Source organism: Rattus rattus, chromosome 8, assembly GCF_011064425.1.
Source record: "Rattus rattus isolate New Zealand chromosome 8, Rrattus_CSIRO_v1, whole genome shotgun sequence".
NCBI lineage: Eukaryota > Metazoa > Chordata > Mammalia > Rodentia > Muridae > Rattus > Rattus rattus.
The window spans coordinates 16,384,687-16,396,854 of NC_046161.1; the positions used below are offsets into that span (position 1 = coordinate 16,384,687).

General features: G+C 36.7%; 1 protein-coding gene across 1 annotated transcript; it reads left to right on the top strand.

Annotated features, from left to right (window-relative positions):
- The first annotated feature begins 811 nt into the window (after positions 1–811).
- On the top strand, positions 812–1,645 carry LOC116908115 (olfactory receptor 7E24-like). Its single transcript, XM_032911396.1, has one exon. It carries the CDS (start codon positions 812–814, stop codon positions 1,643–1,645), a length of 834 nt encoding a protein of 277 aa, XP_032767287.1.
- The last annotated feature ends 10,523 nt before the right edge of the window (positions 1,646–12,168 follow it).

Genomic DNA, 12,168 nt, shown 5'->3' on the forward strand with positions numbered 1-12,168 from the left:
TTCAAAATGCTGTCAGTTTTCCACTGTATGTTTTTGGCTTCTTTAGATCAAGTCTCTAAATGGTATGGATTTTTTTCTAGGTCTTTGATTCTACTCCGTTGATCAACCCATCAGGTTCTTCACTACTACCATGCAGGCTATATCAGTCTTGCTTTTTAGTACAGCTTGAGGTCATGGATGGTGATTCCCCCAGAATGTTTTCCTACTTAATCTATTACAAGATTTTAATGTCCCTTGTCACAATTATATTCACTGTCTAAACAAACCATAGAAAATAGCTATACAAAATAATACAGTTTATGGAATTCAAGTCTTTGTAAAGTACCTAACTATATATTAAAGAAAATGAGTGATATTTTGGGGTTTTTTTTTGTTTTGCTGCAATAATAGTTATTTTAGAAAGTGAAAAGATAGTATTTCCTTCTCTGTGTCATTAAAATGTATGGCTTTATTTTATCATGATCCTATACTTCTGAACCCTCATAGTCTTGGTTTTAACATGCTATTAAGATTACTTTCTCACGAGTATATTTGGATAAAAGGAGATTATAACATGGAAAAACATGTTATAGTTTATTGATCTTGCGATGACACTGAAAGCTATGGACCTCAAGGGAGAAAATATTACTTGAACTAAGTTGGAATTTAAAGATAAATGCTTTTTCTACTTTTTTAATCATATCTTTTACTTCCGAGATTATACTGTAAATATACTTTTTATCATGTATTTTTCCAATAACGTTTGTTTTTCCAAAGGTGTCCAAACAATACAGAAGAACAAAATGTACCAGTTGTACCACAATTCCATCTTATGAGCCTCTCAGATAATCCAGATCTGCAGCCCATCCTTTTTATGCTATTTTTATCCTTCTACATGGTCACAGTGCTTGGAAATCTACTCATTATTCTGGCTGTGAGCTCTGACTTCCATCTCCATACCCCCATGTATTTCTTTCTCTCAAACCTTTCCTGGTCTGACATTTGTTTGATCTCCACTACAGTTCCAAAGATCATTTGGGATATTAGAACTCAAAGCAGAGTCATCTCCTATGCGGGCTGCCTAACACAGATGTCCATGTTCATAATTTTTGCATGTATGGATGGTATGCTTCTGACTGTAATGGCCTATGACAGGTTTGTGGCCATTTGTCACCCCCTGCATTACAATATCATTATGAATCCTAACCTCTGTGCCTTCTTACTCTTGGCATCTGTATTGGCCAGTCTTGTGGACTCTCAGGTGCACAATTTGATTGTGCTACAATTTAAATACTTCAATGACATAGAAATCTCTAACTTTTTTTGTGAGCCTTCACAACTTCTTAATCTTAACTGTTCTGAAATGTTCACCAAAATCATAGTTATACATATTATTGGTGTCTTTTTTGGTTTATTTTCAACCTCAGGAATTATTTTCTCATACTATAAAATTATTTCTTCCATCCTGAGAATTCCATCAACAGAAGGAAAGTATAAAGCCTTTTCTACCTGTGGGTCTCACCTGTCAGTTGCGTGCTTATTTTATGGAACAGCCATTGTAGTATACATTAGTTCAACTGCATCAAATTCTCCTGAAAACAGTGTAGTTGCTTCACTGATGTACACAGTCATCACACCTATGCTTAATCCTTCATCTACAGCCTGAGGAACAGGGACATTAAAATTGCCCTATGGAAGCTGCAGAGAAGAGCAATGTAATTGCATAACATCTTCCATTAGTTTTGAATTTTGAGTTTTTAACCCAACTATCTATCCATAAGAATATAACATCTTTGGTGGTGTGGCTTTCATTCCACTCTAGTAATACCTAAATGTATAGCCCTTTAGTTTCTCTTCAATTAAATTGAATGAGAAAACCTACTGTTGAATTAATAAATAACATTCAACTTCACCATCCATCAGATAAACCAATATTCTATTTTATCCCAGCCACATCAGCAATGATTAAGGAAACAACAATAAACTAGAATGGATGGAGAAAGGGAAACGTTTATACATCATCATGAGAATGTAAACTATTTCTATAACTATTGGAGTCATATGTTCCTTCCTCAAGAAAACTAAAAGTTGATCTTCATTGTGATCCATCTCTACAATTCCTGGGTATTTATGCAAAGAACTACAATTCACCATATCATGGAAAAAATATCTCATCAATTTTATTGCAGCTTTACTCACAATAGCTAAATGTTAGAGGGACCTATATTTTCAAAATTAGAGAAGTTGGTAAAGAAAATGTGAATTCTTTTTACATAATGAAATGTTCTTCAGACATGATGAATAAAGTTGTATTATTTGCAAAAAATGCATCCAGCTAGAAATAATATTTAGTGAATTATGTTAATTTCAGAAAGACAAATATTTGTTTTCTCTCATTCATGGTTCCTATATTTTATACAGATACAGAAAATCATCTATGCATGTATGACATGAAATACAAACAAATATCTCTGGTGAGACAATGAAGACAATAGGATGGAATGGAAAGAAAGAGGGCATAAGATGTGTGATAGAAATATACTTAAGCAATGTACATTTGAATAAAAGTTTTAAAATAAATAAACTATAAATTACTGTTGACTGTATCTCATAATCAGAGACAATTATTTAGATGTCTACTTATGAGAACTTTGGAAAACTTGTAATTCTCTGGCCTATGACACTGTAGCACATTCTCCCAATGAGCACAATCAAAGCATATTTTCTAATTATTTGCATACTTCACACATACATATAATTAAATATGGTGATAACCACCTTTTGCAGCATTCATTTCCTACCTCAATCTCTTCCCATACAACTCCCATAAATATCACTATATGAAGTTCATGAACTTATCATTTTATTTAAATAACTCCTAGTCCCATTAGTTATGCCCATATAATGTATAGGGTCCATCAACTGGAACATGGAAAAGATGAAAATAGACACATCTCCAAACATTAATGATTCTCCTGCTCTTAACAGCTAAGAACTCTCAATAGCTCCAGAAACAGTGGTGGGGATTTGGGAATTCATGCTACACATGTGAAGCAATTTTGGCTGCATTAGTTGTATCCTTTAGGTCTTGTGCAGGTACCAACAGCTGCTATGAGTACATGGATATGATAACCATGCCCTACTATGTCAGAAAACAGCATTTCAAAGCAGGTTCCACATCTTGCAACTCTTTCATTCTTTCTATATTCTCTTCTAAAATGTTCTCTCAGTTTTGGCAGATGATAGACATTAATAAAAATATTCCATTTAATGCTAAACAACTATGATAATTTTCTCAACATTTTAAGCAATTATGGGTCTTTGAACTGACTGATGCCCACATGAAAAAGACACTTTGTTACCAAAGGTTGAGAGGAATCAAGGCTTATGATTATAATCTAAGTACTTAGAATCTAGAAAAGAGGTTCCACGCCAGATGTCACAACCTCCGAAATCATGGACTTTTGACCAGTTTCACACTATTGTACATGAAAAGGACTGAAATCTAGTAAAAAAAGTTAGTCATCCAATAACTCAAACCACTCTTACACTAATGGACATGTCATCCTGGTAGGTTGGTAGTAGAGTATGGAGGGTCCAGTGCTAAGGCCTCTAATATCTTTTCTCCCCAGAAACCTAATAGTACCTTCTCACATTTTGAAAACTACGCAGCATTAACAAAGTTTCCCAAGCATTTTGAAATTAATTTCTCTATGACCAGAAGCTAAAATGTGTGGTGTCTTCACCAATAGCACCTTACCATTTAGTTGTGGGGACAACTAAGAATAAAGGCAAAAGCTCTGCTATGGGAACTTCTAGAAATTCCCTAACTAATAACTCCTAGAAAGGTTTCTCCCACCTGGGTCTTCAATTTTTTTAATATTCCATGAGTTCTGGGAGCAATAATTTGTCACAATATTGTGTACTTCTCTTTTAATTTTCTTTAATTGAATTTTGAAACTAATTAATTAATCCATAGTTTTCATGGGCAATTTCATATATGCTTAGTGATTATTAACCCACTATCTACTACTTCTCATCTTCCACATCATCCTGCCATTTATCCTGTTTACATGCCTCTGTCATCTATCACAGGTTTTCTACTATACACTTCAGTAGTAATTTTAATTGGGTTTCAAGATAACAGATTTCCACATAGGTTTTTCAAGCACCCTTCCTTTAGGTTAATATTATCACCACATCCTGAGTTCCCAAAGATTTCTGTGACCTTCCCTGGATGTGCTATTTCACATTCTATATTCCTTCTTTTACTTTTGTTTACCTATACTCTACTATGTGGACTCCTGGGATGTGTTTCCACACCAAAATTCCATTTTTACTTCCCTAGGTCTACTTATGTTCCAAATAAAACGCACCTAAAAACATTAGAAGCTAATGTCCTCAAATGAAAAAGAACATAAAATGTTTAAGTTTCTAGGTCCTTGTTATTTAAGTCAGTTTTTGTTCCAAGTTCCATTTATTTATCTATAATTTTTATTGTTTCATATTGGGATCTGTCTTAGGGATTTCATTGCTGTGAAGAGACACTGTGACCAAGGAAACCCTTTTAAAGACAACAATTAATTGGGGCTGACTTATAGTTTCATAGGTTTAGTCTCTTATAATCATGACAGAAAGCATGGTAGCATCCAGGTAGACATGCTACTAGAGGAGCTTATAGTTCTAGACTTTGATCTGAAGGCAGTCAAGAGGAGACTGTTCCACACTCGGTTGAGCTTGAGCATATATGAGACCTCAAAGCCTCTCTTCCACAGTAACATACTTCTTCTAACAAGGTTATATATTTTCCAATAAGGCCACACTTCCTAATATTCTACGTTCCATTGCCAAGCAGGCACTCAAACACTTTAATCTATGGGGACAATACCAATTCAAACTAACACAGGCCCACTTCACTTGATAGTTACTTGATAGTTACTAAAATTACTATTGATCACTTCATCTGCAAATAGTAATCTTTGACTTCTTCCTTTCCAATTTGCATCTCTTTCATCTATTTTACTTGTCTTATTGTTCTAGATAGAACTTCAACAAATATGTTACTAGATGCTAAGAGAGAGGATAGCCTTGCCTTGATCTTAATTTTACTAGAATTGCTTTGAATTTCTCTCCATTTAATTTGATATTGCATGTAGGCTTCCTGTAAATTGCCTTTATTGTGTTTATGTATGTCATTTGTATTACTTATTTCCCCAAGAATTTTATTTTGAAGAAGTGTTGGATTTTGTCAAATGTTTTTCATTTAATGAAATTATCAAGTGCTTTCTTCCTTTCAATTTTTTTGCATGGTAAACTATATTGACCAATTTTCATGTTAAAACAACCCTGCGTATCTGGAAGCCTATGTGATAAAGGTTATTGAAATTTTGTCTTTGGATGCAGTTGGAGGTATTTTATTGAGTATTTTTACATCAGTGTTCATGAGGGAATGTGGTCAGTAATTCTCTATCTTTGTTAAATCTGTGTGTGGTTTGGGTGAACTAATATGAATTCTAATATTAGATCTTCTTTGAAAGTTTGGTAAAACTCTAATAAACACATATGGCACTGAGTTTTTTCTTTTTTTTGGTTGAGAGATTATTAATGACTGCTTCTACTTCTATTCTCTTATGAAATGTAGGACTATTTAAATTGTTTATCTGATCTTTATGTAACTTTGTAAGTGTTATCAATTGAGAAAATTATCCATTGATTTTAGATTTCCAATTTTTCTTGATAACACGTTTTTGAAGTCTGTCCTAATCACTGTCCTTGTTTTATAACCCTACTTGTTTCTGATTTTATTAATTTGGATAATCTATCTTTATCTCAATTACTTTGAATAAGGGTTTCTCAATGTTGTTGGATTTCTCTAAGAACCAAATATTTCTTTGTATTTTTTTATTTCTTTCTCTTTTACTAATTTCAGCCCTGGGTGTGATTATTTCCTGCCATCTACTTATCTGAGGTGTGTTTTCTTCTTTTTGTTCTAGAGCTTTCAAGTGTAAAAAATTGCTAGTTAAATTGCTAGTTGAGATCTCTCCAATTTGTTTTTTTTTTACTTTTTTTCCTTAATATTATTTTTATTAGATATATTCATTTACTTACAGTTTAAATGTTATTCCTTTCAGATTCCTGTCCATAAGCCCCTATCCCTCCCTCCCCCATACAGCTGTTCCCCATTCACCCCTTTAATCTCCCCTGTCATTCCCTGCACTGGGGGTCCAACCTTGGCAGGGCCAAAGGATTCCCCTTCCACTGGTGCCCCAACAAGTCAATTCTCTACTACATAATCAGTTGGAGCCCTGGGTCAGTCCACGTATAGTCTTTCGATAGTGGTTTAGTCCATGGAAGCTCTGGTTGGTTGGCATGGTTGTTCTTATGGGATTTCAAGCTCCTTCACCTCATTCAATTTTTCCAATAATTTCCCCCAAGGGGTCCTGTTCTCAGTTGAGTGGTTTGTTGCTAGCATTGACCTTTGTATTGGACATGCTCTGGATGTGTCTCTCAGGAGAGATCTATATCTGGTTCCTTTCAGCATGCATTTTTAGCTTCATTAATCTTATCTAGTTTTAGTGGATATACATATATGGACCACATGGGCCACCTGTGGGGCAGGTTCTGAATGGCTGTTCCTTCAGTTGCTGCTCTAAACTTTGCTTCCAAGACCCTTCCTATGGATAATTTTTTCCTCTTTTAAGAAGGAGTGGGAGCATCCACACTTTGGTCATCCTTATTCTTCAGCTTCCTGTGGTCTTGAGTTCCTGTTCTTTCCAGGACTTTTATCATAAAGGGGTGTTGAATTTTGTCAAATGCTTTCTCAGCATCTAATGGAATGATCATGTATTTTTTTCCTTTGAGTTGGTTTATATAGCGGATTACATTGATGGATTTCCATATATTGAATCATCCCTGATCCCTGGGATAAAGCCTATTTGATCATGATGGATAATCATTTTGATTTTTTCTTGGATTTGGTTTGTGAGAATTTTATTGAGTATTTTTGTGTCAACATTCGTAAGGAAAATTGGTATGCAATTTGCTTTCTTTGTGGAGTCTTTGTGTGGTTTAGGTATGAGAGTAATAGTGGCTTCATAGAATAATTTGGGCAGTGCTCTGTCTGTTTTCATTTTATGGAATAGTTTAGACAGTAATGGTATGAGGTCTTCTATGAAGATCTGATAGAATTCTGAACTAAAGCCTTCTGGTCCTGGGCTCTTTTTTGTTGAAATACTTAATAACTGCTGCGATTTCTTTAGGAGTTATGGGATTATTTAACTTTGGTACCTAGGATTGGTCTAGAAAATTGCCCATTTCCTATTAATTTTCCAGTTTTGTTGAATATAGGTTTTGTAGTAGGATATGATGATTTTCTGAATATTCTCAGATTCTGTTGTTATACATCCCTTTTCATTTCTGATTTTGTTAATTTGGATACATTTTCTGTGCCCTCTGATTAGTCTAGCTAAGGATTTATCTACCTTGTTGATTTTCTCAAAGAACCAGCTCCTGGTTTTGCTGATTCTTTGTTTAGTCCCTTTTGTTACTATTAGGTTGATTTCAGCCCTGAGCTTGATTATTTTCTGTCTTCTAATCCTCTTAGGTGTGTTTGCTTCTTTTTGTTCTAGAACATTTATGTATGCTGTCAAGCTGTAACGGTATGTTCTCTCCTGTTTCTTTTTGGAGGCACTCAGAGCTATGAGTTTTCCTCTTAGCACTGCTTTCCTTGTGTCTCATAAGTTTGGGTATGTTGTATCTTCATTTTCCTTAAATTCTAAAAAGACTTTAATTTCCTTTTTCATCTCTTCCTTGACCAAGTTATCATTGAGTAGAGCGTTGTTCAATTCCCATGTATATGTGGTTTTTTGTGTGTGTGTGTGTGTGTGTGTGTGTGTGTGTGTGTGTGTGTGTGTGTGTGTTGTGTGTGTGTTGGTTCTGTTTTTATTTTGTTTTTATAGTAGGAATACTAGCTATTAGCCTAGGTCATTTTTACTGTGATAAAAAAAAATCTCAACATTTTTTGATTTCCATTTTCCTAACTGCTGAGGATGATGAAATTTTTACACATTTCATCCCTTGTTTTTTATCCCAAGAGCTCTCTGTTCAGATCCTATGCCTGATTTTTTGAATGGGTAGGTTTATTAACTTCTTTTGAGGATTCTGTTTAAATTTGTATCCCATTTTTAAATTGGATTGTTTCCTTGATGTAAATGTTTGCATTCATTTTATATTTTGAATATTAGCCTCTATAAGATATATACTTGGTAATAAACAAATAGATAAATAAGTAAAAGGCCTTCCTATTCTCTAGGCTGCCAGTTGATTCAAATAATGGTGTCCTTGGCCATGTCAAAGTTTTTCAGTTTCATGCTGTCCCAGTTATTAGTTGCTGATCTTAGTACCTGTGCTAATGGTAGACTGACCAGAAAGTCATTTCCTATGTAACTGAATTCCCCATTGTCTGTCCTACCACGTTCAATGTATCTGGTTTTAAGAACTCTGATCAACTTAGAGTTAATTTTTGTTTGGTGTGATAAGTATAAATCTATTTTGGTTCTTTTACATGCAGCTGTCCATTATGACCAACATCATTTGCTAAAGATTCTCTTTTTCCTGTGTGTAGTTCTGGTTTCTTTATGATAAATAAGGTGTCTGTGGGTATATGGATTTATGTCTGTGTCTTCAACTTGATTCTATTTATCATTCTGCCTGTTTTAGCACAAATGTCATACTGTTTTTAGTACTCTAATTTTGTAGTATGACTTAAAACTAGAAATGGGAATACTTCCTGCTTTTCTTTTAAGATTGTTTTACTTATCGTGGGTATTTTGTGTTTCCATGTTAAGCTGAAAAAGTTTGTCCTTTCAGTTTCTGTTTTAAAAAAAGTTGTTTTGTGATTTTGATGGGAATTACATGGAAATCGAAGATTGGCTTTGATTGAATGGCCACTTTTTTTTACATATTTGTCTGCTGAGTTTCAGCCTCAGTTTGAGGAGGGTACTGAGAAATGGGGAAATAGAAGCAGCACAGATTCAATAATGACCAGAAATCAGTAGTGGATGCAAGCTATCACTTCAAGTGATCGATCTTTGCCCTAACAGTCTCATCATTCTTCCTTTGTCTCCTTTCTTTTTCCATGTTCATTCTTTTTTTTCTCTCGATCTTTATTAACTTGGGCATTTTTTATTTATATTTCAATTGTTATTCCATTTCCCGGTTTCTGGGCCAACATACCGCTAACCCCTCCCCCTCCTCTTCTATATGGGTGTTCCCCTCCCCATCCTCCCCCATTGTTGCCTCCCAACAATCACATTCACTGGGGGCTCAGTATTAGCAGGACCAAAAGCTTCCCCTTCCACTGGTGCTCTTACTAGGCTATTCATTGCTACCAATGAGGTTGTAGCCCAGGGTCAGTCCATGTATAGTCTTTGGGTAGTGGCTTAGTCCCTGGAAGCTCTGGTTGCTTGGCATTGTTGTTCATATGGGGTCTCGAGCCCCTTCAAGCTCTTCCAGTCCTTTCTCTGATTCCTTCAACGGGGGTCCCATTCTCAGTTCAGTGGTTTGCTGCTGGCATTCACCTATGTATTTGACGTATTCTGGCTGTGTCTCTCAGGAAAGATCTACATCCGGTTCCTGTCAGCCTGCACTTTTTGATTCATCCATCTTACCTAGTTTGGTGGCTATATATGTATGGGCCACATGTGGGGCAGGCTCTGAATGGGTGTTCCTTCTGCCTCTGTTCTAAACTTTGCCTCCCAAGGGTATTCTTGTTCCCCTTTTAAAGAGGGAGTGAAGCATTCATTTTGGTCATCCTTCTTGAGTTTCATGTGTTCTGTGCATCTAGGGTAATTCAAGCATTTGGGTTAATAGCCACTTATCAATGAGTGCATGCCTTGTGTGCTTTTCTGTGATTGGGTTACCTCACTCAGGATGATATTTTCCAGTTCCATCCATTTGCCTATGAATTTCATAAAGTCATTGCTTTTGATAGCAGAGTAGTATTCAATTGTGGAGAGGTACCACATTTTCTGTATCCATTTCTCTGTTGAAGACATCTGGGTTCTTTCCAGCTTCTGGATATTATAAATAAGGCTGCTATAAACATAGTGGAGCATGTCTCTTTGTTATATGTTGGAGCATCTTTTGGGTATATGCCCAAGAGAGGTATAGCTGGGTGCTCAGGTAGTGCAATGACCAATTTTCTAAGGAAACTCCATACTGGTTTCCAGAATGGTTGTACCAGTCTGCAATCCCACCAACAATGGAGGAGTTTTCCTCTTTCTCCACATCCTCACCAGCATCTGCTGTCACCTGAGTTTTTGATCTTTGACATTGTGACTGGTGTGAGGTGGTATCTCAAGGTTATTTTGATTTGCATTTCCCTTATGACTAAAGATGTTGAACATTTCTTTAGGTGTTTCTCAGTCATTCGGCATTCCTAAACTGTGAATTCTTTGTTTAGCTCTGAATCCCATTTTTAAATAGGGTTATTTGTCTCCCTGCAGTCTAGTTTCGTGAGTTCTTTGTGTATTTTAGATATAAGCCCTCTATCAGTTGTTGTATTGGTAAAGATTTTTTCGCAATCTGTTGACTGCCAATATCTTTTTACATTTTAAATTATCTTTGACAGTTTTGTCGATGATTTCTTTTTTTTTTTAAGATTTATTTATTTCACGTATGTGAATACGCTGTCACTGACTTCAGACACACCAGAAGAGGACATCAGATCCCATTACAGATGGCTGTGAGCCACCATGTGGTTGCTGGGATTTGAACTCAGGACCTCTGGAAGAGCAGTCAGTGCTCTTAACCGCTGAGCCATCTCTCCAGCCCTTGTCGATGATTTCTATGTAATCTTCTGCTCCTGAGATTCTCTCTTCTATCTATTGCATTCTGTTGGTGATGTTTGTATCTACAGCCCCTTGTCTCTTTGGTTTTCTATATCCAGGGTTGTCTCCCTTTGTGCTTTCTTTATTGCTCCTATTTCCACTTTTAATTCCTTCACCTGTTTAATTGTGTTTTCCTGTAATTCTTTCACGATTTTTGCATTTCCTCTCTATAGGCTTCTGCTTGTTTATTTGTGTTTTCCTGCATTTTTCTAAGGGAGTTCTTCATGTCTTTCTTGAAGTCTCCAGCATCATGATCAAATGTGATTTTAAATCTAGATCTTGCTTTTCTGGTGTGTTTGGATATTCAGTGTTTTCTTTGGTGGGAGAATTGGGCTCCAATGATGCCATGTACTCTTGGTTCCTGTTGCTTGGGTTCCTGCGCTTGCTTCTTGCCATCAGGTAGTCTCTGGTGTTACCTTGTTCTGTTATTTCTGGCAGTGGCTTAACCATCCTATAGGCCTGTGTGTCAGGAGTGCTGTAGACCTGTTTTCCTGTTCTCTTTCAGCCAGTTAAGGGAACAGAGTGTTCTACTTTCAGGCGTGTACTCGTTCCCCTCTACTGGTCTTCAGGTGTTCCTGTAGCCGTGTGTCCTGAGTCCACCAGGCAGGTCAATTGGAGCAGAAAAGTTGTTCTTACCTCTGGTCTCAGGACTGGCATCCCTTCTCAGAGCTGGGTTTCAGCTCTCCGTGAGGGCAACAACCAGAAGGGCCTGCCCCGCCTTCGCTCAGGACGCTGAGCCCAGTGGGCCCAGATGGCACTTGGCGTTTTCCTCTAGAGTCAGAAATGTGGGCAGAGAGTAGTCTCTCCTCTGGCTTCTCAGACATGTCTGCCCCTCTGAAGGTCTAGCTCTCCCTCCCATGGGATTTGGGTGCAGTGAGCTGTTTGACCGGGTCCCTTCAGATCCGGGCGGTATCTAGTCCACAGCCTTGAGTGCCCCTCTCTTCCTGTTCCCAGAGGCCCTATACAGTTTCCTCTTGGGCCAGGGATATGGGCAGGGGTGGGCAGTACTTGTGGTCTGTCCTGCCCTGCAGTCTCAGGAGTGCCCACATGTCTGGGCAGTGAGCTCTCTCTCCCTCCATGTTCATTCCTCTCATTACTTTTTCTTCTTCCTTTTCATTTTTGAACCTTTTCCCAAACAGAAAGCCTAAACCCAGTCTTTTATTTACTAAGCTATATCATCAAGGCTTTGAGCATTGCTAATGATTATTTTAGAAACTTTAAATTTATATAAATTTTTTGAATCCAAGATCATTAGTCCCAACCCCAGCTTTTTTTTTTTTTTTCACATTTTGAAAGATTT